This window comes from Eretmochelys imbricata, chromosome 6, assembly GCF_965152235.1.
Source record: "Eretmochelys imbricata isolate rEreImb1 chromosome 6, rEreImb1.hap1, whole genome shotgun sequence".
NCBI lineage: Eukaryota > Metazoa > Chordata > Testudines > Cheloniidae > Eretmochelys > Eretmochelys imbricata.
Window position 1 is genome coordinate 28127101 of NC_135577.1, and position 22534 is coordinate 28149634.

General features: G+C 44.1%; 1 protein-coding gene across 1 annotated transcript in view; it reads right to left on the reverse strand.

The window, feature by feature from the left end:
* Positions 1-22534, reverse strand: part of OSBPL5 (oxysterol binding protein like 5) — a 99047-nt gene that overhangs the window by 45390 nt on the left and 31123 nt on the right. Inside the window, exons 4-7 of the mRNA XM_077820042.1 lie at positions 20399-20473; positions 19055-19156; positions 15707-15910; positions 7107-7191 (exon numbers count right to left, since the gene is read on the reverse strand). Coding sequence (XP_077676168.1) covers positions 7107-7191; positions 15707-15910; positions 19055-19156; positions 20399-20473 — 466 coding nt within the window. The remainder of the gene's footprint in view (positions 1-7106; positions 7192-15706; positions 15911-19054; positions 19157-20398; positions 20474-22534) is intronic.

The following is a 22534-nucleotide window of genomic DNA, read 5'->3' on the forward strand; positions in this document are numbered from 1 at the left end:
GTGGGAGGAGGGAAGGACAAGGCCACATTGCTTTTTGTAGCCACACTACAAATCAAACTGTTTGAATGACAGCCTTCTGTTGCTTGGGCCATCCTCTGGAGTGGAGTGGCCAGGTGCCTGGAGCATCCCCCGCCCGCGTTCTTGGGCTTCTGGGTGAGGCGGATATGGAACTTGGGGAGGAGGTCAGGCGGTTATACAATGGATGCAGTGGGGGTCTATGCTCCTGTTGGCTTTTCTGCAGCTCCACCAGACGCTTCATCAACCCCGCATACCCTCTTCACGCTCACTTAATGCTTTCCTGGCATCTAACACTGAATGCCTCCATGCATTAAGCTGTACCCTATCAGTGTGGGAGGACTGCATGAGCTCAGAAAACATGTCATCGCGAGTGCGTTTTTTTCACCTTCTAATCTGCGATAACCTCAGGGACAGAGATGATAGCCTGAGCATAGAAACATTTGACCTTCGGGGGAGATTAAAAGGGAGAGTAAAATTTAAGATGATACATTTCTGAGAACAAAAGGGATACTCTTTCACAGTGAATAAGCAATTCACAGCGAATAAGCAATTCACAGCAGACAGCACATGTGCTTTAGGTACAAGGTCGCATTTTGCCTTTTATATTGAGCACCTGCCATTATGGTGACATCACACACGGCTGGGCAACAGAATTCGGTTTCCAGGAAGCCATGGTAAGGCAGAGTGTACGTGGGGTTGGCTTCTTACACATAAGATGTGGGAATGGTTTCAAACTGCAGTGCCATCCTTTCCCATAGTAAGCAATGGGTTGGGTTTCACATATAAAAGGAGGGGCTGTGATTTTTGGGTGGATGTGCAACACTCACCTCCCCCCACCCCACCGCATGGCTATTATCTGGGATGATCCCTGCACCCCTCCACCTGCCGTGTGGCTATTCTCTGGGATGATCCCTTTTAGCCAAGAGCAAACAGCCCAGCATGAATGGGGTCCTTTTACTGTTCCCTTACAAAAATTTCCCTATTTCAACCAGGTGACCAAAAATGATATCGCTCTACTGAGGCTAACACAGATAGATATAGACCGAATGTTGCTTGAATTTGACCAAAACCCAGGACCATTCGCTGCCATGCTTTGTGTTGCAATGATTCCAGAATACTTGCTACTGGCTTGCCGTGGTAAAATGTCCTACTGTGGAGGACGAAATAAGGCAGCCCTCCCCAGAAATCTTCTGCAAAGGCTTTCAGAGTACCTTCAGGAGAGCTTCATGGAGATGTCCCTGGAGGATTCCCGCTCCATCCCCAAACATGTGAACAGACTTTTCCAGTAGCTGTACTGGCCGTGAATGCATCCCAATTCTTTAGCGCAAATCAAACATTAAACACTATTGCTTTTAAACCCTGTACTGTAGTTACAAATGTGCACTCACCAGAGCTGCCTTCTCTGGCTTCAGGGTTGGGGATCCCGCCTTCGGAGGATATTGGGTCCAGGGTGATGAAAAGGTCCTGTCTGCCGGGGAGAACGGATTCACCACTTGCCTGCTGCGCATTCTCCTCCTCCACAAAATCCTCCTCCCTGTTGCTTGAGACTCCCCCCGTGCAGGTGTCCACAGACAGTGGTGGGGTATTGGTAGGGTACCCCCCTAGAATGCCATGCAGCTGATCATAGAAGCGGCATGTATGGGGGTCTGACCCGGAGCGCCCGTTTGCCTCCTTTGTCTTTTGGTAGGCTTGCCTGAGCTCCTTAACTTTCACGCAGCAATGCTGTGTGTCACTGTTGTAGCCTCTCTCCATCATGCCCTGTGAGATTTTGGCAAATATATTGGCATTTTTTCTTTTTGCTTGGAGTTCTGCCTGCACAGATGCTTCTCCCCATACAGCAATCAGATCCAGTGTCCCCCTTTTGGTCCATGCTGGAGCTCGTTTGCGATTCTGGGGGGACTGCATGGTCACCTGTGCTGCTGAGCTCGCCACGCTGACCAAACAGGAAATGAAATTTGAAAGTTCCTGGGGCTTTTCCCGTGTACCTGGCTAGTGCATCGGAATTCAAAATGCTGTCCAGAGCGGTCGCATTGGAGCACTTTGGGATAGCTCCTGAAGGCCAATACCGTCGATTTGCATCCCCACTACTCCAAACTCGACCCAGCAAGGTCAATTTTAGCGCTACTCCCCTCGCCGGGGAGGAGTACAGAAGTCGATTTTAAGAGCCCTTTAAATTGACAGAACAGGGTTGGTTGTGTGGACGCATCCATTTTAAAATGGACCTACGCGGCTAAATTCGACCTAACCCCGTAGCGTAGACCAGGGCTCAGAGACATGAAGGATCCAGTGGTTGGATCCACTTACAACAGTCCGTACAGAAAGGGGGATTGGGCCATGTTAGGACAACTTCTATCAATACACTAAAGCCACTCACAAGAAGAAATCTTCACTGTGTAGCTTATTTACATAATGGCTAGTCTCCAGAATGAAATTCCTTTACTGGAAATGTCAAGAGAAAGTCCCTATATTTGTAGACGTTGAGCCTTGTGGGCTGTTTTGACCTTCCAGAGGTCTCCAAATACAACCGTATGTGACAAAACAAGACAGTCAACAGATTGCTACTGGACTTTATGGAATGTGAAATTTACTGTGGATTAGTGGCACTTCCATGGGCTGTCCATAAGCTAGGGCCCTAAATCCTATCAACAGTCTGTCACAGATGGTGCAGCAGAAAAATGTATTCTGAAATTGTAAGAGGAAAAATAGGACACCAAGCTGCTGATTGTGATATAGATGAATGTCTGGACTGTTCGCTAAACCTATCATGTAACTCAATACTCTAGAAAATAGGAATTCCTCATGAATTGCCATTAACATTACCAAATGTTCTCACTAGTTATTAGCATGAGAGGATGTGTTGAGGAGGACGTGATCAAGGCTGCAAGGAGACTGATTCATGATCCATGAACACACTGTAAACATATACTAACATTATGCAATGGGAAAGAGGCTATCTGGGTCTATTCATATCCCTAGCTCATTTTGCTCTCTCCAAGTGCCAACCTTCTTGACTGGCTTTTATCTGTAGTTGTCCAATGCATTAAACAAAAACTGTTTGTATGCAAGTGTCTCCTAAACCCCTTTATGGCCTGGTCTTTTCTTACCTTCAGTTCATACCCCTTTATATTTTAATCTGTCACCATTTGACCACTGTCCTGTAGCTTACAATGACTTAAGCACAATCCTCCTTGCCCCTTTTTAAACTCAATCCATATTGAAATGAACATTTCTCTACTGTACAAGGCACAAGTCCCTACTTTGTCTGCCCCATTTTATTCAGGACTCTCTCCAGGCAACCGTTCCCCCTCCTCTGTGACACTGACTGTACCAGTTTCATGTCATCTGCCAATGTGAATGCAGTGTTGTGTATTACATTTTCCAAATTATCAGTACAGAGTATGGATCTTAACAGCGATGCCTTTGGCTATTTATATATCTCCTTCTCAATCCTTATCCATTTATCACTATTCACTGACTTCAGCTGCCAAGCCAATATTTTATCCAATAGAAATTTCCACAATCAGTACCCTACTCATTAATGTTTCATGCTAACATCTTTTGGTGTGATATTGCATCAAAAGCCTTCACAAAGGCCAATAACACACAGGTTATGCCTGTAGCTTCACCTCTGTCAACTCTCATTGACACCTCCTTGTAGCAGTTGATGAAATTTGTTAGGCATGACTTCCCTTCTCCAAATCTGTGCTGACTGCCCTTCATTATTCTTGTAGCCGTACAAGAGCATTCTCATCTTTCATCCTTAATCACTGTTTCTAGACTCTCTGAATGGAGATGTCATATTTCAGGTCTCTGGGTTCTTGCTTTTTTCCTTTTTTAGAGGTAAGAGATCACATTAGTTTTTCTCCAGGTCATATGCACCTGTTACAAGTGAAGAGGCAAAAATCTCAGGTACTAGCTGTGATTTCACCTGAATGGTGTAGATCTGCTTCCTAAGGGTCCTTACTTAGCTTTGAATTTAAAGATATGCTACAATAACCCACTACTTTAATCCCTTGGTTATCACAAATTCATAATAATTCATTTGGCAGAAAGCTTAGAAAGGATTCTAAACACTGAAAACCCCTCAGGGAGGGGGATTCTGGCCCTTTTATCCCTCTGGCATACAATATATCAGAGCATATTGTGGGTGTGCCAGAGGAATAGGGCACAACTGGAGCAGTGCTTTAGTCTAGAGATTCCCAACTTCTCGGAGGCCACAACTAGATGGTGTAGGTTAGAGCATCCCTGAGTCTGCTCTAACTTACACAAGTATCCCACAGCAGCCCTAGGGATAAGGGGAACATAAAGATGGCATGCAGCCATCACCCTTTGCCATCTTGGACCTAAAATTGTAGTCAGATGTGGAAAAGCTTTTTCCAGTTTGAAGTCTTCTTTTAGAAGAATACTAAAATGCTAAGAAGTAGTGCCCTGTTAAACACCAATTTTCGTTTAAAAACAAGCACACACCACAGAGACCACACTGCTCACATTGCATATCTTCAAATTAAGTTAATGGAATGGCAAGTAACATTGATCTCTAAGGACATAGCAGCTTTTAAGGCTTGGATAGATAGTAATTGAAGTCATTCCATTGACTCAAAGGCCTGAGGAATAGTTCTGTTTGTTTCTCTATCAGATGGGCTGACTGAGATTTGAAATTCAGATATGCTTGCCAAAAAATATAAATAAGCTTTAAAAAAGGGTGTGTGTATTATAATCAACATACCTGTTTCTACATAGGAGATATTTAGAGTGAGGTGGCATTCTGTATTTCTTTCCACAAATAAGATGAGTGGTAAAATTCAAGGGGGGGGGGGGGAAAGAGGGAAGGGACAAGGGAGGAATAACCATATTCAAATTAAAACCTGCACTCTTTTGGCTTTCCACCTAATTTCACTGCAGTGAACATGCACTTCTTCCCATCAAAAATGCCTTTCCCCCCCACCATGAATAACTCCCTTTGCCCAATGGAAGAAAGGGCAGCAGGCACAGACCCAAATGGAAAACAAAAGAAATAAACCAGATCTCTGGAATGCCTTCTCTTAGATTTGCTGGTGCGCTTAACCATGTTCCAAGTGCACCACCAGAAATGCATTCAGCAGCCCCAGTGTTTCATTTCACACCTATCGGGCTGGGAGAAACTTAACTGAAACAAACCTTTAGCCAAAGGACTGTTGATCTGAAGCCCACTGAAATAAATGAAAAGGCATCCATTTACTTAAGTAGATTTAAAATCAGGCCCAAGGTGCATGGATGGCCACTTAGGTGCCCCTTTGGGGCAGGCAGAAAATGTCTACAAGGAGCAGTAGAGGTTAATTTGATATGGCCAAGAATTACAGTACTTTGAAGGTCAACTGGAATGAAAACATGTTTTTAATCTTCTTATCTACTTACGAACCACTGCTTTTCTGTAGTCATTACAGAGTTAGAGAGATTTCCACATAGCAAGCTGGCATGTTTATCATACATTGACCTACATACACCTCCCTTAGTTTCGTGGATTCTAGAAGAAAGGCAGATGTGAATCCATTGGCGACTATTTGTGCTGACTGCATTTCTATCCCTGCAACAGTAACTTAGGGGGACGGATGGGTGGAAAGACCTCTCCTCACCAACACATTTTCTTCTTTGGGCCCCTGCCTAAAGGAGGATCCAGGTGGATGCCCTACATATTCCCCCCTGTCTTATTTCAAGGACTATCTATAGAAAGAATGAATGAGTATGAGACCAAGTTTTCTGGACTCAGGAAATTGAGTATTTGGAGCATAGCCCCATGAAATCAACACATGCTTCCTTCTCAAAGCTCCAGTGAAAGTGGCAAATATCTTGAAATTTCTCATCTTAGGCAGGGGATAATCCCTTCCTGATCCCAAATTTGGTGTTCACCTCCCTTCCATCTTCTACATGTCTGTTGACTCCGCACTTTTCCCTCCATCTGCAAGAGTGTATCTTGTTCCCAGACACATGGCCAATCAGTCCAGAAAGGTGGCCATTGAGTGATCCACCATCACCCAGCAGTATGTGGAGCATGTTTGTGACCCACCTGAGTTCTGGTGGCCCTTGGTGTGAAACCCTCAGATTCACACCTGTGACTGGATTTCCTAAACAACATAGTATCCATGTGCTTCCAGGTTGGCCAGCTGCGGTAGATTGTTCATGTAGGGTGGGATTTTCAAAGGTGAAAGTCAATGAGAGTTGAGCATTTAATTCCCTTAAGCATCTTTGAAAACCCTAAGCATAGTTCTCAGCAGCATCTAGACAGGAAGAAGTTGCACCTTCAGTCAAGTCACAATGTAGCGTACAAACCTTTTATAGGTTTGTAATTTTGTTGTAGTACATACATCTCTCCACCTTCTATTCGGGGAAGTAAAGATGACGCATCCACGATATCATGATACATAATGCTAGTAACTCAAATAAATCTGTATTTTGTCACTGTGTGTGTCGATACAGATGGATTTATATATAAGCAAATATTTTTAATTATATGACTTGGTACAAAACAAAATTTGGAAGACATATGCCTAGAAGAAGAATAAATGCACACATGAATTAGAGTTCGAGCTGGATCCCTCACTGAATCAGTCATGTGAAATCTATTTTGCTTTCTTTAAATGTTGGAGAAGCAATTATTTATATTAGAGTAGAACCTATAAAGCCCAGATGGTGTGAAGTGCATAATACAACAGGGCACCAAAACACACAATAAAAGAGTGCCTCTGCTCTAGAAAGCTTACAACCTACACAGACAAGAATAGGAAAAAAAGTATTATCCCCATTTTAACAGAGGCACAGAGAGTAAATGACTTGCCTGAAGTCACATGGAGAGTCTATGGCAGAACCAGGAATTTTACCCACGTCCCATCCCCTGCTCTGCTGAGTCCAAACCAAGTGTCTAAGCCATAAAACCATAGCCACATAAATCCTTCCCCCTATGCATTCCCAACCTTTATTTTCCTAAATAGGAAAGAGACACCAGAGAAGGCACTCTTGAGCTCCCAGGATCAAACTCTTATTTTGGATTCATGACGAACATTCCTATCTGTGGAAAAGAAGTGGAGAGAGAGGAGAGGCAGACCAGAACTCACCATCTGATTCCGAGGCTGCTCTGAAGATCAAGTAACTGCTGGGAAGAGGCTGAGTGATGGAACCAACATTCTCTCCCTTTGGGCCCTAGAGTCACACAAACAAGAAAAAGGTAAGGCAAAAAGGAGGCTGTAACAGTTCTGTGAATTTTTCCCTTTCATGGCCAAGTGTATTTGTGAGGGGGAAGAAGAGGAACAGATGGAGTAATTTAGAGAGATCCATTAGTAACCAGGATATTCCAGCCACTGCTCCAAAGTAGTAATAAGACGTTGACGCAAGTCTGGCTCAGCCCAAAGACCGATTTATTGTCAGTACCACTAGCAATGTAGAAGTATACCCCCAGAACTGAAGAGTTTTGCTCCTTTAGCTTGTGAACAAGCCTACAGAGAAATGGAAAAGAAAAACGTGCAATTACTGCGTCTCTTACACAAGACTTTTCAGCACAGCGCTCGCTGCCGAGTCCATCCGCAGTATTGCAACACCAGTGGCAAAAAGCCTCAGCTTTCCTCCATCGCTGGAAGAACAGCAGGTGCCACTCACACCGCAGATGGTGGCATCAGCCTTTCCAGCAGGCTGGTGCCACGAAAGCCGGTTTGCTCTTAAATTATTCAGTTAGTCCTGCTAAAGCTAATGTAAATCACTGTGTGTTGTCCCGTCCTGCTGTTGGCTTCCGAGTGCCTTGCATCTCTCTTTCTGCCAGTGTTAGAGGTGGATAAGCTTGGAAGTCAGCAGATGGGGATTGGAGTGGCCCAGTGCAGGCTCCTAACCTGGATCCTTCACTGGCTTCATGTGGCTGACTGAGGGATAAATTCTGGGGCATTTCAGTGGCAGCTTTTCTGAAAGGCCACAACTGAAAGAAGGAAGAAAAAGAGAAGGATATGGTGCTTTGAAAGGTGAGCGAGGAGAGGGCATGAAGGCTTCACTGTAACTAGGTGTTCTGTAGTGCAATCTCTCTCTCTAGAAACACCTACCTCATGGGTTCTAAGCAGAGAATTACTTCAAGGACACAGAGGAGGGTTGTTTTTTTGTTTGTTTTTTTTACTGTGCAGTCTGCAGCTAGGAGGCAGACACTGACCCTCCTTGGGAAGGAGCATAAAAAATTCTCACAAAGGCAGATTCCAGCTAAGGTTTCCTTGGTACAAAGGGAAGAGTACATTCGCTATTACACCCCTTCAGGGGAGTGTGCATTCTCTCATCCGTGATGTACATTTAAAGGCAACAGCTATGCCTGATTGATGCACAGGTGTGCAAGGGGTTGGGTTGGAGGCTACCTCTGCCCTCCACCTATATGCAGCAGGACACAACCTGGCTATGGACAAGGGGGAGCCTCTTGCCTCCTGGTTTTCTATTTCCAAAGTGACACCCTTAGTCCTCTGTTCCCTCCCTTCCCCACCAATGCACTGCAGGATAAATCACATTGCAAACAAACAACATAAGCAGAATTTCCTTTGAGAACAAGGATGACAAATAAATTAGTCACTGTGTAGTAGGAGACATCACTGACTTCTGCACTTATTTATTCCACCTGCGGTTGGCCTAAAACAGATCTCTCCAAGGCCCCATTCAAAGTTGTATCTTTAATTGATAGAAAGCTGTGAACACAGCATTTGAAAAATGTTTTAGCACATGGATGTAAGGTAGCTTTTTCCATCTCTGCAGGCATCTCCTGCCTGACGTAAGGCTTCATATCTCCATATCCATATCCCATCCTCTCTAACAAACTGTTTTCTGTTTTCTCTGTGCACCATACTGCACCAATTTTTATCCCCAAAATTATAATTCATGCGGTGGGTGGGGAGGATCTGACTTTTTTCAGTGAGTTAAGAGGGACCCCCTGAGCCCCAAACTCATACTAGAATTCTCCATCATTGCCTGCTACTCTCAATTGCTCCTGTGAATGAATGTCTGGCAGATGGATTGTGCAAAGTTACCTGTATTTTTTTTAAGCTGTTTGTAGGGCTGGGAATGGGAAGAAGGGCAAGTCAGAAGATGGAAGACATCTTGATATGGACACGGATTTGACAACATGTCCAGTAGTTTGCATTCATTCTCTCTGACCCAATTTCTAATCCCTGGGATTTCCAGGCTCTGCAGAGGCTTCATTTACTGTCTTCCTCTGCCAGGGAAATGACAGGTCTTTATTACTCATCAAAACAGGGAGCACCAAGAAACACTCCTTTCATGAGGTGCTTGAGATTTAGAAACCAAAAACATCTGTATGGCGATTTGATATGCAGGACTGGCAAAGTTGGGATTTGATAAGTGATCCGCAGCCCAGCCCCTCAAGACATTACTACTGACATTGATGCAATCAGGCAGCATTCCTTGTGACATTTTTCCTTTCAGGAGCTTTCAGCTGAATGAGACTTTGGAGAATTGTTGATAACACCATAGTATGGATTTTCAATGCACAGATTGAAGCCTGCCTTATAGGGGGAAGCCCATGAACAGATGGTGCAGATCCAGGGTACTGACATTTAAAAGAAGAGTAGATAGCACAACGTTTCAAGAGACTTTTATGCAAGTGGAAAAATATTACAGTGATCAAATAATGGTCTGTCAGACAGACTTAGTAGTCACACACGGGTAAAAGGATCATGACACTGAGGCCACTCTTAACCACCCCCCCCCTTTAACAATTCTACAGAGTAAGTGAAGTTTCCTATCTGTAAAATAGGGATAACAATCCTTCCTTTCTCCCACCTTTTTTCTGTCTTGCCTATTTAGACTGTAAGCACATCAGAGCAATGACTGTCTCTTACCATTAATGTACAATGCCTCGCACAATGGGCCCCAATCTCAGTGGCAGCCTTTAGATGCTACTGTAATACAATTAATACAGGGAAGTCTTTGGGTCACTCATCTTCAGGGCAGTGAAGGGCATCACCCGAAGAGGATACGTTTGTGGTTCTAAAAAAGGATTGGATTTACGTTACCATGTCAGAGAGTAAGGACTCTGGAAGAATTATGAAAACCAAAAAAAGTAGTTAGTCGATGCATACGCGGAAGCTACAGCCATTCAGTATGTCGTTTTTAATTTTACTTTTGCTTTTATCACCAAAGACAGGCATTAAAAATACGATAGAGAGGTATCATCCACGTGGATGAAAATGAGCAAAACAAGTTTGGGCTGGAGATTAGAAAAGCGTGCCTAACGGAACGATCTAAACGATAGGAGCAGATTGTAAAAGTTTCCCAAGGAACGTGATAGATGCGCCATCACTTCAGTTACTTTAAAAATAAAATCTAAAGGGGGGGGGGGCTCGTTCAAAACAATGGGTGTATTTGTTATTTTATTGATTGATTTCAATTTCACAGGTACCTACACTGGATTATTTGCTGCCATCGATAGGTGCCCGAGTAACTGAAACAAACAAACATTCCCACACTGTGTTGTTCATCCAGTTAAGTCAAATGAAAAAAATCTAAAAGTGTTTCAGGACAATAGGATGATCCAATACATTACCACAAGTCTAAACACCTGACTGCTATACAGTGCATCCGTACACAGCCCCAAAATAATCACCATACTGGCATTATCTGGTACTCTGCCGTAGCCTGAGCAGGCACAGACCCAAACTACACTCCCATTATAAAGTGGTTTGAAGATAGTGCCAGAATCATGCGGGGAAGGTCTCTCAGTCACTGCTTGTGGTGTAGAGAGAGAACTTAAGATCTCAGCGCTGTTAATTTAGCACCTGTCAAAAGCATGAGAACAGATTGGGCATTTTTATTTCGTTATGAAGCAGGAATGATCACATCCTAGACGAAAAGCAACTAACTTTAGAGAAGCTATTTATGTTCACAAGCCTAGTGAGCCACGTAAAATGAAGCGAACTCTCTATCCAGGCAAATGATTCTAATTTACAGTGTGGAGGCCAGTCATTTTTATCAAAAAGCATTTAATGCAAATCAGCTGGTGCTCTTTAAGTATGGGTTACACGGACATTTAGAAGGTGCATGCCCTAACAATATTATTGAAGTTACTAAATTCAGCGGTCTTTCACCCTAAATACACTGGTAATCAATTGACAGGCACCTCAGAGTTTGAGATTCTGTTTTAGTTTAAATTAAACGATAGCCCATTAAACTGAGTTGATGAACGCGACTGTAAATGCTAGTCTAGACAGCTCCACAAACATTTGTTCTAGGGCTTACGGCTGAGCACTGGGGTAACCACAAATATCTGTGTCGTTTAACAAATGTTAGTGGAGCATCCAGACTAGCATTGACAATTGTGTTAACTGGCAAACAATTAACTAGAGTTAAAACCCAATCACAAATTCTAGTCTAGACAATCCCTACGTTTCAGGATCCGTCGTCTTGTTTTAACAGGCAGTGGGAATTCTTGGCCACATCTTGGTTCCAGTATTATAGGTAATAATTTTAACTTGTGCTGGAACAAAGAACCCATCTATAATTCATGAGAAGTGGGCTCTCTTTGCACCATTAGACAAAACCAATTTACACTAGCAAATGCTCCACTGGTTGCCTTACAACAGAGGTGGGCAAACTACGGCCCGCGGTCCACATCCAGCCTGCGGGACCATCCTGCCCGGTCCCTGAGCTCCTGGCCTGGGAGGCTCGCGCACGGCCCCTCCCCTGCTGTCCGCCCCTCCCCCACAGCCATGCCGCTGTGCGGGAAGCGCTCTGGGCGAAGGGGGTGCGTGCTCATACAGGGCAGCATGTCTGGCTCCAGCGCGGCTCCCAGACATGCTGCTCTGAGCAGCATGGTAAGGGGCTGGGAGTCCTGGGGGGCAGTCAGGGAGCTGTTGGATAGGGGGTGGGGGGCAGTCAGGGGACAGGGGGAGGTAGATAGGGGGTTGAGTCCCAGGGGGCGGTGGTACTGGGAGGGAGTGGTCCAGGGACAAGGAGTGGGGGCAGGGTTGGATGGATGGGGTGTTCTGAGGGGGGCGGGAAGTAGGAGGGGGCAGATAGGGGGCAGGGGCCAGGCAGTTTGGGGAGGCACAGCCTTCCCTACCTGGCCCTCCATACAGTTTCGCACCTCGATGTGGCCCTCGGGCCAAAAAGTTTGCCCACCCCTGCCTTAAAAGTATGCAGTGAAGTGACATAAAATAAAAAACAGTATTTCTGGCAGCTTCAGCATTTGACTGCTGTCAGAGTGCAAACAGCTCCTTTGACATCAAGCAGTTCATTAGAGGTGGCCTTTTGCTGCTCTCTTGGTGCTCATCTTGTGGCCCAAAGTGGCTGTCACACACAGCAATCCAACCTGGGGGGTTCCTAATACACAGTTCAAATGCAGCATCCCTAATATCCAGCTCAAGATATCCAAATGAACTACTCTGACTTTAAAACCCAAATCTCTCATGATTTTCTTGTTTTCCATAACAGCGTTCAGGAAAATCCTTCCACTTTTTAATATACAGAATATAATATATGTATTTTATATGACTCCTTTCTGTTGGGTCAGTCTTGCTGAAGGAAAAAGCATTCTGACACCACAAGATGCTTCCAATTGCAAAACCGTACTACTTTCTAATCCAGAGGTGGGCAAACTACGGCCCGCGGGACCCTCCTGCCTGGCCCCTGAGCTCCTGGCCCGGGAGGCTCGCCCCCCCACCCCTCCCCCGCTGGCCCCTCCCCCCCCGCAGCCTCAGCGTGCGGTGCCCCCGGCACAACGCTGTGGGTGGCTGGGCAGCACAGTTGCAGAGCCGCGGCCTGACCAGGGGCGGCTGTAGTCCCATCAGCCACCAGTGTTCCAGGCAGCGCAGGAAGGGGGCAGGGAGCGGGGGGGTTGGATAGAGGGCAGGGGAGTTGGGGGGGGTGGTCCGGGGACAGGGGTGTGGATAGGCGTCAGGATGATCAGAGAGCAGGGAACAAGGGGGTTGGATGGGGCAGGGGTCCCGGGGCGGGGGCAGTCAGGAAGGAGAGTGGGGGTTGGATGGGGTGGCAGGGGCAGTCAGGGGACAGGGAGAAGGGGTGGTTGGATGGGGCAGAGGTTCCAGGGGGCAAGTCAGGAGTGGTGGGTCCAGGGGTGGTCAGGGGACAGGTGGTGGTGGATGGGGTTGGATGGGGCAGGAGTCCCAGGGAAGCCGTTGGGGGTGAGAAGCTGGGGGGGCGGGGGTGGATAGGGGGCAGGGGCTGGGCCATGCCTGGCTATTTGGGGAGACACAGCCTCCGCTCACCAGCCCTCCATACAATTTTGGAAACCCAATGTGGCCCTCAGGCCAAAAAGTTTGCCTGCCTTGTTCAATTCGTTCTTTCTCACTGCACTTTTCAGATGAATTCAGTTGACCTCTGTCTGCTCACAAGGAACTGTTGTGGTGATGGACAGCAAATAAGTGACAGCTTTCTTGGATGCAGGACATGAACCAGATGAACAGAAACTTGAAGGCTGAACAAAAGCCAAGTGGTAGGTGAACTACAATGCCTCATACACCTTTGGCACAAGAGCATATAGTGCAAAGAGTCAAGACACAGACTGAGGCTAGGCTAAAAACCTTGTGAGGAAACAGTAGCTCTTACTCTTTGTTGCTGAGGTCCATTTAATTTTCTACCACTAGCTGGATTCAGTTTAGCAGAACTTTATCTTACAAATAGTTCCTTTGACTTCAAAGTGACTACCCATGAAGCACAGTGAGTAAGGTTGTCAGAATCTGGCCTCATACATCTGCTCTCCCATTTTTGCCAGACCCTTTGGTGCCAGAGTAATGAATGCCATCAGCCCTGGTACATGAATCCTTGCAGGCATCTCTGCTATGCTGGCCTCCCTGCAGTAACACCATAATCAGCAATGCCTTGTTTAGACTGGTAATATTTCTTAGGGAATTTATATCTGCAATAACTCTGTACAGATGCTATTTTTAATAGTGGAACAGAGTCAGAGTAGCTAAGTGCTTTTTCTTCAGGGCATCAGACAGATGTTACGGTCTGTAAGCAGTGGGGACATCCTCCTTAATCACAGCTAATGGCAAATGCTGTTTCATCCAACCTTAGAGAAATAAATATATTTCTTTAAAACTTTGGGTGAGTTATTGATATCATAAGTTTCCAGAAATGCCACTCTGCATATCACTCTGATGCCTAAAACGTCTGCACAGTCAGCGAGAAGTGATAGAAACAGCTATATGCATGGTTAAGAGCTCTTTTTGTTCAGAATATCACCAGGCTGAACCATCACTGAGTTTTGCAGTCTGCTACTGTCCAATTGTCAGTGAGTTTCACGTAATGAATTATACCTTTGTGGTGTAAGTAAGGCATGTATCTATGCTAAGTCAAGAGTCATAGATCATATAGATATCACATGTAACTCAACCAATCACCACCTTTATTCTACAGCTAATTTGCACGCGACAATTTCATTGGTTATATGAGGGAGGCTGAACAGATGGTGGATTACTTGGCCCAAAACTGACACTCACATAAAAACACAAGTGTCCCAGTACAAACAGTCTTAGACATAAATCAACACAAACAGCACACACAATAACCGCAAACACACAGAGCCCCTCACCATAGCATGTATCCCACATTCACCACCCACACAAGTCTCCCAACACAACCCCCGCATAAAAACCCTAAATATCACTCTGAAGCCTAGAATATCTGCTGCGTCAACCTGAAGTGACGGGAAGAGCAATGAGAATGGATGAGAGCTCTTTTTGCTTAGAATATCAGCAGGTTCAGTCATCACTGGTATTCCCAGTCTGCTACCATCCAGTTTTTAAGTTCTCAGCCATTTTTGGCTCTCAGCCTCCCCATGACTTTATGAATTATACCCGTGTGACAGCACAGCCTTTCAGCTACTAGTTAAAAAATATAAACTGCAGGATCTGTATCTTTCAGATGGGTGGATTCAATTATTGGTACTATAGTGGCACCTAGAAGCCCCAACGGAGATCAAGATCCCGTTGTGCTAGGCACTGTACACTGTCCCAAACAGCTTACAGTTACAACAGACAAGAGAGACTAAGGATAGGAGAAAGGAAGTATCGTTAACCCCATTTTACAGGTGAGGAACTGAGGCACAGAGGGATTAAAGTCACACAAAAGAAGTTTGTGGAAGAGCCAGGTTTTGAACACAGATCTCTCCAGGCCCAGTCCAATGCTGTAACCACAAGACCAGACTTCCTCTCAATCACAGAACATTAGAGCTGGAAAAGACCAGATCATCCATTTCACCTCGCTTTGCCAGGGCAGATTGTCTCTTGATCTGCACTGTACAGCACTTTAAATTCTACCTAACCCTCCCACATTCAGCAGATTATTCCACAGTCTAACACATCTGACGGTCAAGGAGCTTTTCCCTGTATTCAGACAATCTTTCCCCCTTTCTTTAATTTCAGTCACGTATCTATGCACCATAAATTACACTTATATAGCCCACCTTAATAGCTCCACATTCTTTTGATCTGGTATTAAAATCAAATTTAATTTAATCAAGTCCCTAATTTGCCTTAAATAATGTAATCTGTTTTACTAGGACAAGACAAAGCTGCCCTTCCAGTCTGCTGGGAACCCTGCTTCCCCTCCCCAAGCATATACCTCTCTGCCTCAGAGAATTTGTTGGTTTGTTTTTTTTTTTTGGGGGTGGGGGGTGGGGGGGGAGAGGGGGAGTTGTTCATCTCAGCACGATTGTTACCTTCACAGCCCAGATGGACTGATCCAAAGGGTGGAAGAGTTTAAAACAGAAGCCATCCTTTTTGGAGGGTCTTTCAATCAGCTCACAGGAATGGAGCAGGATGGTGCCCACCCACTGACCGATCTTTGGTGTTTTATAAATCAGCAGCACTCCTGGTTTCAGAACACACCACAGCTTGGTCCAGCTTTTCAGGGTCCCACGGATCTGGGAGGGAAATAAGCAGAGATAGTTCGGGGTTGTTTTTTTTTAAATTCTTAAATAAAGTATTTTAATCCAGTACAAAGTGTTCAGCATGTGCCTCTCTCTCAAAGACAGATTTTGATGCCTTGTTTATGCTGCCTAGCACTGTACTCCTTTCGTAGTCTCGTCAACTTCAGTAGGCGTATTCATGGAAGAAGATATTCCACATGAGTCAGGATATTAGAATCTAGCCCTTACCATTTTGTGAGTTCACAGCCCCCTTTTATTACACACAGACAGACACTTATTTTTTAGTTGTTGACCACATGAGAATGATTTGGGGTCAATGCTGATGGACATTTCAATTCGGCCAGTAAGTATTTAAAAGGTTATGTCTAGGCTAAGTGGCCTTAGAAGTTACTGTAATGGTCCGCTGTGGGAAACCACAATTAATAAGTTTAATCAAATATCCTCATTTTGTGAAGCACCTTTTCTGACTGGTTTACTTTTTGGTCATGCTCAATGCAAATTCTATCTCATAGGCAACACATGAAGTCGGATAGCATACATTGCAGGTCAACGGATTCGGCTTTAGCCATTTTGAGGGTAAAAGTGTCCCAGTAAAGTAAGACTTAGCTCTTCTTGCCCAACACCACACATGGGCTGAACCTCAATATGTAACCCTTTTGTTGGGGTTGCTGCTGTGAGAATACATAATAAATGGCTTGCTGTGGAGCTGAAGTTGTTTTAACAGCTTCGAACTCCTCAGGACAAAACTTTTTGCACATGAAGACAAATAATAAAATAAATCCTAAATGTTGTACAAAGACATTATTAATTTTAGTTCTCTAGCAGACCATGCTGTCTCCAGTCACCTAGAATCCACTGCTGATCACGAACAGCAGTGTCCACATTTGTAACAAATATAAATAAATCCTATTGTCTCGAAGTCCATAATTTAAAAACAACAACAACTTTGTTTTGTAAGTGTCTGAAACGGGGGGTTTATCATGGAACGGGCACTGCAAACTGTAGCTAAGGGTCAGTTGTTGTTGTAGCTGTGCTGGCCCGAGAACACAAGAGAAACAAGGTGGGTTAAGTAATATCTTTTATCGGACGGAAGATGGTCACCTATAGTGACACGAATCAATGTTCTTATGATAGATCAGCAACGCTACACAAACATGGACGTATTTGCTAGTCTCCCCCATCCACATTCCACAATTTCAATCAAATATTTGTTCTGTGGAGTATAAGTTTCAGGGCACAGTGATAAATTGTCAATATTCATATATCTTTGGACAAGGAGAAATTACATTAGTCAACTGGTCCAAAGTTTGTTCTGTATCAAACGAAAATCAAAAGCTTAACTGCTACAAACTTCAAACATCAATGAAACATCTTGTATCTGTCTGCTTAAAGGCAACTGCCATATCTCTTCCTTGTGCAGTGAGTTAACAAAGTTTCTTTGAAAGGAGGACAAAAGGGTGGGGAAAAGACCTGCAAGTCTTTCCAAGATGGCTGCTGAGACCTGGTTCCCGTTTCATTCTTCTCACTTTGCCAAGTGACCCCAGGCTATGTGACTTACAGCATTAGTAGCATATAGCTTCAAGAAATGGAAACACTAGACAAGATTAAGCAGGGTATTCCCTATTCTCACAACATTCGACTTTCCCTCAGACCCCCAAAACAGAAAAAGACGAGCACTGGGGACACGATAATCTCCGAGGCAGAAGCCTGGGATGGAAGACTGAGGGGGAAAGGTGCTGAGACTTCCACTCATCTCTTCATTCTGAGATGTCACATACTCCCACTTCAGTTCCACAGAGATTGTAAAATGGCTTTACTGATAACTGTTAGGAGATGCAGCAGGAGCCATGTATATTCTCCTTGACCTTCTCGTCTGAAAGGTAAATGCAGTTTTTCCCCAACTCCCAAAGGGGAAGGAGACTGGCATCCAGCAACAATGGGAGGCAGACATTTTGGGAAGGAGAGTGGAGAGAGAAACACAGTGGGGAACTCAGCAGCATCACAGGGACAAGAAGGTCAGACAAAACCCAGCCTTTTGGTAAAGTAACTCCTAGAAATCTGTAGGCAGAAGGAAAAATTATATTTCTCACACACACGCACACACACACACACACACGTGGAGAGGGGATGACAGGAATCAGTTGTGCACTGAACAGAGCTGGCTTCTAGGTTCTGGCCAACAAACAAAGCTCGGGCAGGCAGGGTGCAAATGAGCATTCAGCTAAGGCTAGTTGTTACACGAGCCACTAAGTACGGACAGACCACAATGGCCAAGGCAGGGAGTAGGAAACAACTTCAATATCCTGGTTGGAAAGAGTCCGATTGATGGGGTACTTGCTTTGAAGCTCATGCAATGAGAGTCAGGAAAAACACAACCCATACACCTATAGCAATCATCCACCTTGGATCCAACCCCCTTTATGTAGGAGTATCAAAGAGGCTGAGAACCAGGAAAGATTAGCAAGAAGAGAATTCTGAATCCAACTCCTTAACATATGTGGGGAGAGGATCCAAAACTGCTGGACTTGGGGTAAACATGCTACCTCCAAGACACTGGATGAGCAGGGCAGTGGAAGGGGCAGATTTGCCCAAAATGGGATGTGGTTTGCTTGTTTCCCAGGGGATTCTGCTATTTCACTTATAGAAATCAGCAAGGCCTTTGTGGTTGTCCTTCCCTTGAAGTTCTAGCTCCTTCTATTTGAGGACTAGAATGGAATCCAACACTACTTTTCAGTTAGCTACAGGAATTCTCTTTTCCCTACCTTGCTTCAATGTGATTCCTGTCTGCATGTGAAAAACTGGACATTTGATTTTCTTTTTCTACTGCATTACAGTTCTGTGCCTGTTTGGGACCCAACAAAAGAACTCCCCTGGATTGAGAGAGCTTCCAGAGAAGGTGGGATTACTTTTTAAACTACAACTCAGGACAGAACTAAGTGAAGCAAGTACTTGAGAGAGGATCTGAATGTCTTTGTTCCAATTCCAGTGGGGTTGACTGAGTGAAAGCAAGTAAGTCTTCTCCGCTCACTCGAAGGAGAATGCTCTTGGTACTACTGCATAAAACCCAAAATGCTACAGGATTTTCTCATCCATTTATTTATTCCTCCAGCCTCAGAAGTGATGTTTTGCATTAAATACCTTCAGCCAGTCTGCCATAATCACCACACTGGGATCCTTTAGAGCGCTGAAGAGTTGCTTGGTGGCTCTTTTCTTCTCCTGTCTGTAATTCTTCTTCTGTACCTGTTTCAGAATGGAGAAAATAGCAGCTATAAACATGTCATTTACCGCATGCTTTACTTAGAGAAGGGAGGGAACTTCTTACATAATGTATCTGGAAAAGCAATTTATTGTGCAGATAGAGCCCTCATGAAACTTATCAGGCCTCACACAGGTTCCCTAGAATCAACAAAATTGTATGTTCTAGTGACAAAAGTATAAGGGAACATAGAGAGCAGCCAGGATATCAAGTATCTTCATTGATAGCAAAATTCTACAAGAGTTCTTGATTTAATGTTCTTCTTATTAAACTTAGTTCTGTCAGTTACAAAGGTTACACAATCTGCTGTCGCCCTGCCTACAGAGTGATGGAGGCAGACTAGGGAATCCCTGTGAGAAGCTATGCAGAAGCAGATTGTGATTATATGCCTCAATTCCATTTTCACCTAGACTAAATCTTCTGGAAAGCCATCCCTCGTGTAGACAAATTGAAACCTTTGAATCACACTAGGTATAAACTTGGCCACTTGCTTTAGATCAACATGTCAGGCACTTAGGGTGTGACACCTGTGCAGTGGTGAGCAAGCAGCGGTGTCATATCGATGTCAATATCCAAGGTTACTTTCATTGTGTGGATCACATAGGTTATACCAGAGGGGCTGGCTCTACCATGTGGGCAGAACTGCCTATGGCAGCTAAACATTTATAACCAAGGTACTTGAATGTAGGGAACAAGGTACTCATATTTCCCAGTTTGCTGAAGGCAGCAAGAAGATTCCTAAAGCTACTACCTACAATAATAATAGTAGCCCCTTATGCAAGACTGGTTTTATGAACCGCCTTCCTTACCCAAAAGGACCAGCTGACCTATTGCTTTGAGACGGTGATGAGAGCCAACTAGATGGTGTTAGAGCACACTCTGTGTGTTACTAATAAGAGCTAAAATGGATTACAATCCTCCTGTTGGTCGAAGGGCTCTGGAATATATAGGTAACTGTTTGGATGCATGGTGATTGTGTTGTTTTGTTCTAATTACAGAATATTAACGACTCCCACATGGAAGACTGGATACAGGAACAAACAGTTCTGAACCTGCAATGACCAAAAAAGAATGAGCAGCTTGATGGGTCATGGGAAATAACACTCAGAAGTAAAAGGAGAAGTAGTTTATGAGATTTTTTTTTTCTAAAAACTATCCATATTTTCTAAAAGGAAATAGCTTGGTGACACCACAGCCCAAGGCAACCTTTATTGTTTTGTACATACCTTCAGTGTCTCCTTCTTAGTAAATTTGGCTGTGGGAGATACACACTCTTTATCAGACCCATTGCAAAGCTTATACTCAGTCTGAAAAAGAAAAGAGGAGCAATGTGTTAATATTAAAATGATTAAGTGAAATGCTTTAATGAAAAGTTGATTACATCTTCCAGGAACCCACTGAAGGCAGATTGTAGACTTCATCAGCACAACATTAGACAAACTCACTCAGGAAGGGCACGTTTGTAGTGTAATCTGTGAACTTCCTTTTACACTTACAATTACTTAGAACTTCCCCCACCCCACCAGGTCTCTACACAATTTCCCATTGCAGATTCCTATCTGTAAACAATTCCATTATTCTCACTCTCGTCTTTGAAAACAACTTGTCCCTTCTTGGATCACAAATTTTAGGACATTTAACATCCTGAAGTAAAATTGGCTTTTCCTGATGACCATCAATTTTACCACCACATGTTTTCAATAGTCTTTGTGTTCAGCAGAATTTCAGTCCTCAAGGAATCTAAGAGGACAGAAACTGCTTGCTTACACACAAAGTCTCTCCTTCAGGTTAGGATTGCATGCACCTACTTCTCTCCACTGCATGAACACTACAGCCCATCACTTACATTGAGAAGTAGAATTAGAGAAGAACTTGACATTTTATTGCTTCTTTTCCTGTGGTTTAGCTAATGGAAACAAGGAGAGTTAGAAGCATGTGTTCAGCCACTGGCAAATGGTCTGGAGACCACATTTTGAGAACTGCTGCAGTAACTAAAGACGAGGGGTTTGACCCCCATCTGGAGTATTTGAAATGCAAATTCCTAACCAGTCACTACTTTCTATAGGGTGGGGAAAATAAGTGCAAAAATTGCAGTTTACAATATGGACAGAAACACTGTCTAACCTATTACAGGTTCTTAAATACTTGCTGTTGGTATTCTTCCACTCGAAAAATAAATAAATTATAGTAGTAATAAATAAATACACACGACACTTCGAAATGAAAACTTGAGTAGTATATAAATATCTTTTTTCTATAAATAGGTTTGACCAACAACATTACAAGAATTTTTATTAATTAGCCTCACTCAGAGACCATTCCTGGGAAATTCTCAGCTTCTGCCTCCACCCAACTATTCAGTGTTTTAATTTTTCTGGAAGGCCATGTTCTTGCTCTCTAGCTGCAATGCAGTCTCTTGCATGTTCTATTTTGACTCCACACATGGGCCACCTTCTGACAGACACAGGATTTACAACAGAGACCCATCCTGCAGCTAAGACCTCTACTAAAAAGTTAGGTGCGCATAACTAGATCATTCAAGGCTGTGAAAAATGTCATACGTTGGCTTAACTACATCACACAGGGTAAGCCCTAGTGTAGGCACTGCTAGATCAGTGGAAGAATTGACCTAGCTACTACCCCTTGGAGAGGAGGATTTTACTACAGTGATGGAAGGGGTTCTTCTGTCAGTATCTACACAACAGCAAGTGGCTTCAGCATTAAAGGGGTCTGTAGACACACCGTTACAGAGAGAATTCTGCCCTTAGAGTCTGTGTCACATTTCAAAGGCCAGCGTTACACATTTGAGAGCTACACGATTACATTTTTTTTTTAAAATGAGGAAACTTCTGTAAGTGCCAGAAGGCTTTCTGGGAGAGAATTATCTGGGATTATAAAAACCATTATGTTTTTAATAAGACCAGAGAATTAGCCTCTAAAAATTGTCAGAAGAATTTTATATATTTATTTTGCACCAGTGTGCAAATGCCATGTTCTTGAGATGCAATTATGAGCCAAACATTGGGGGGAAGTGAAACACAAGGGATTAAGTACAAAGAACACTTCAGCCTGGTCAACATGAGGAAAATTAGGTCAGCATAACTACATCGCTCAGGGGGATGAAAAGTTCACACCCTTGAGGGGCATAGCTAAGCTGACCTAAGTGCCAGCGTAGACTGTGCTAGGTTGATGGAAGAATTCTTCCACTGACATCACTACTGCCTCTCTGGGAGGTGGATTACCTACGCCAACAGGAATATCCCTCCTCTCCACAAAGGTAGTGTCTACACTAAAGGGCTGCAGCAGCGCCTCTGTAGCATTTTAAGTATAGACAAGCCCTTTCTGTACCCATTAGCTACAGT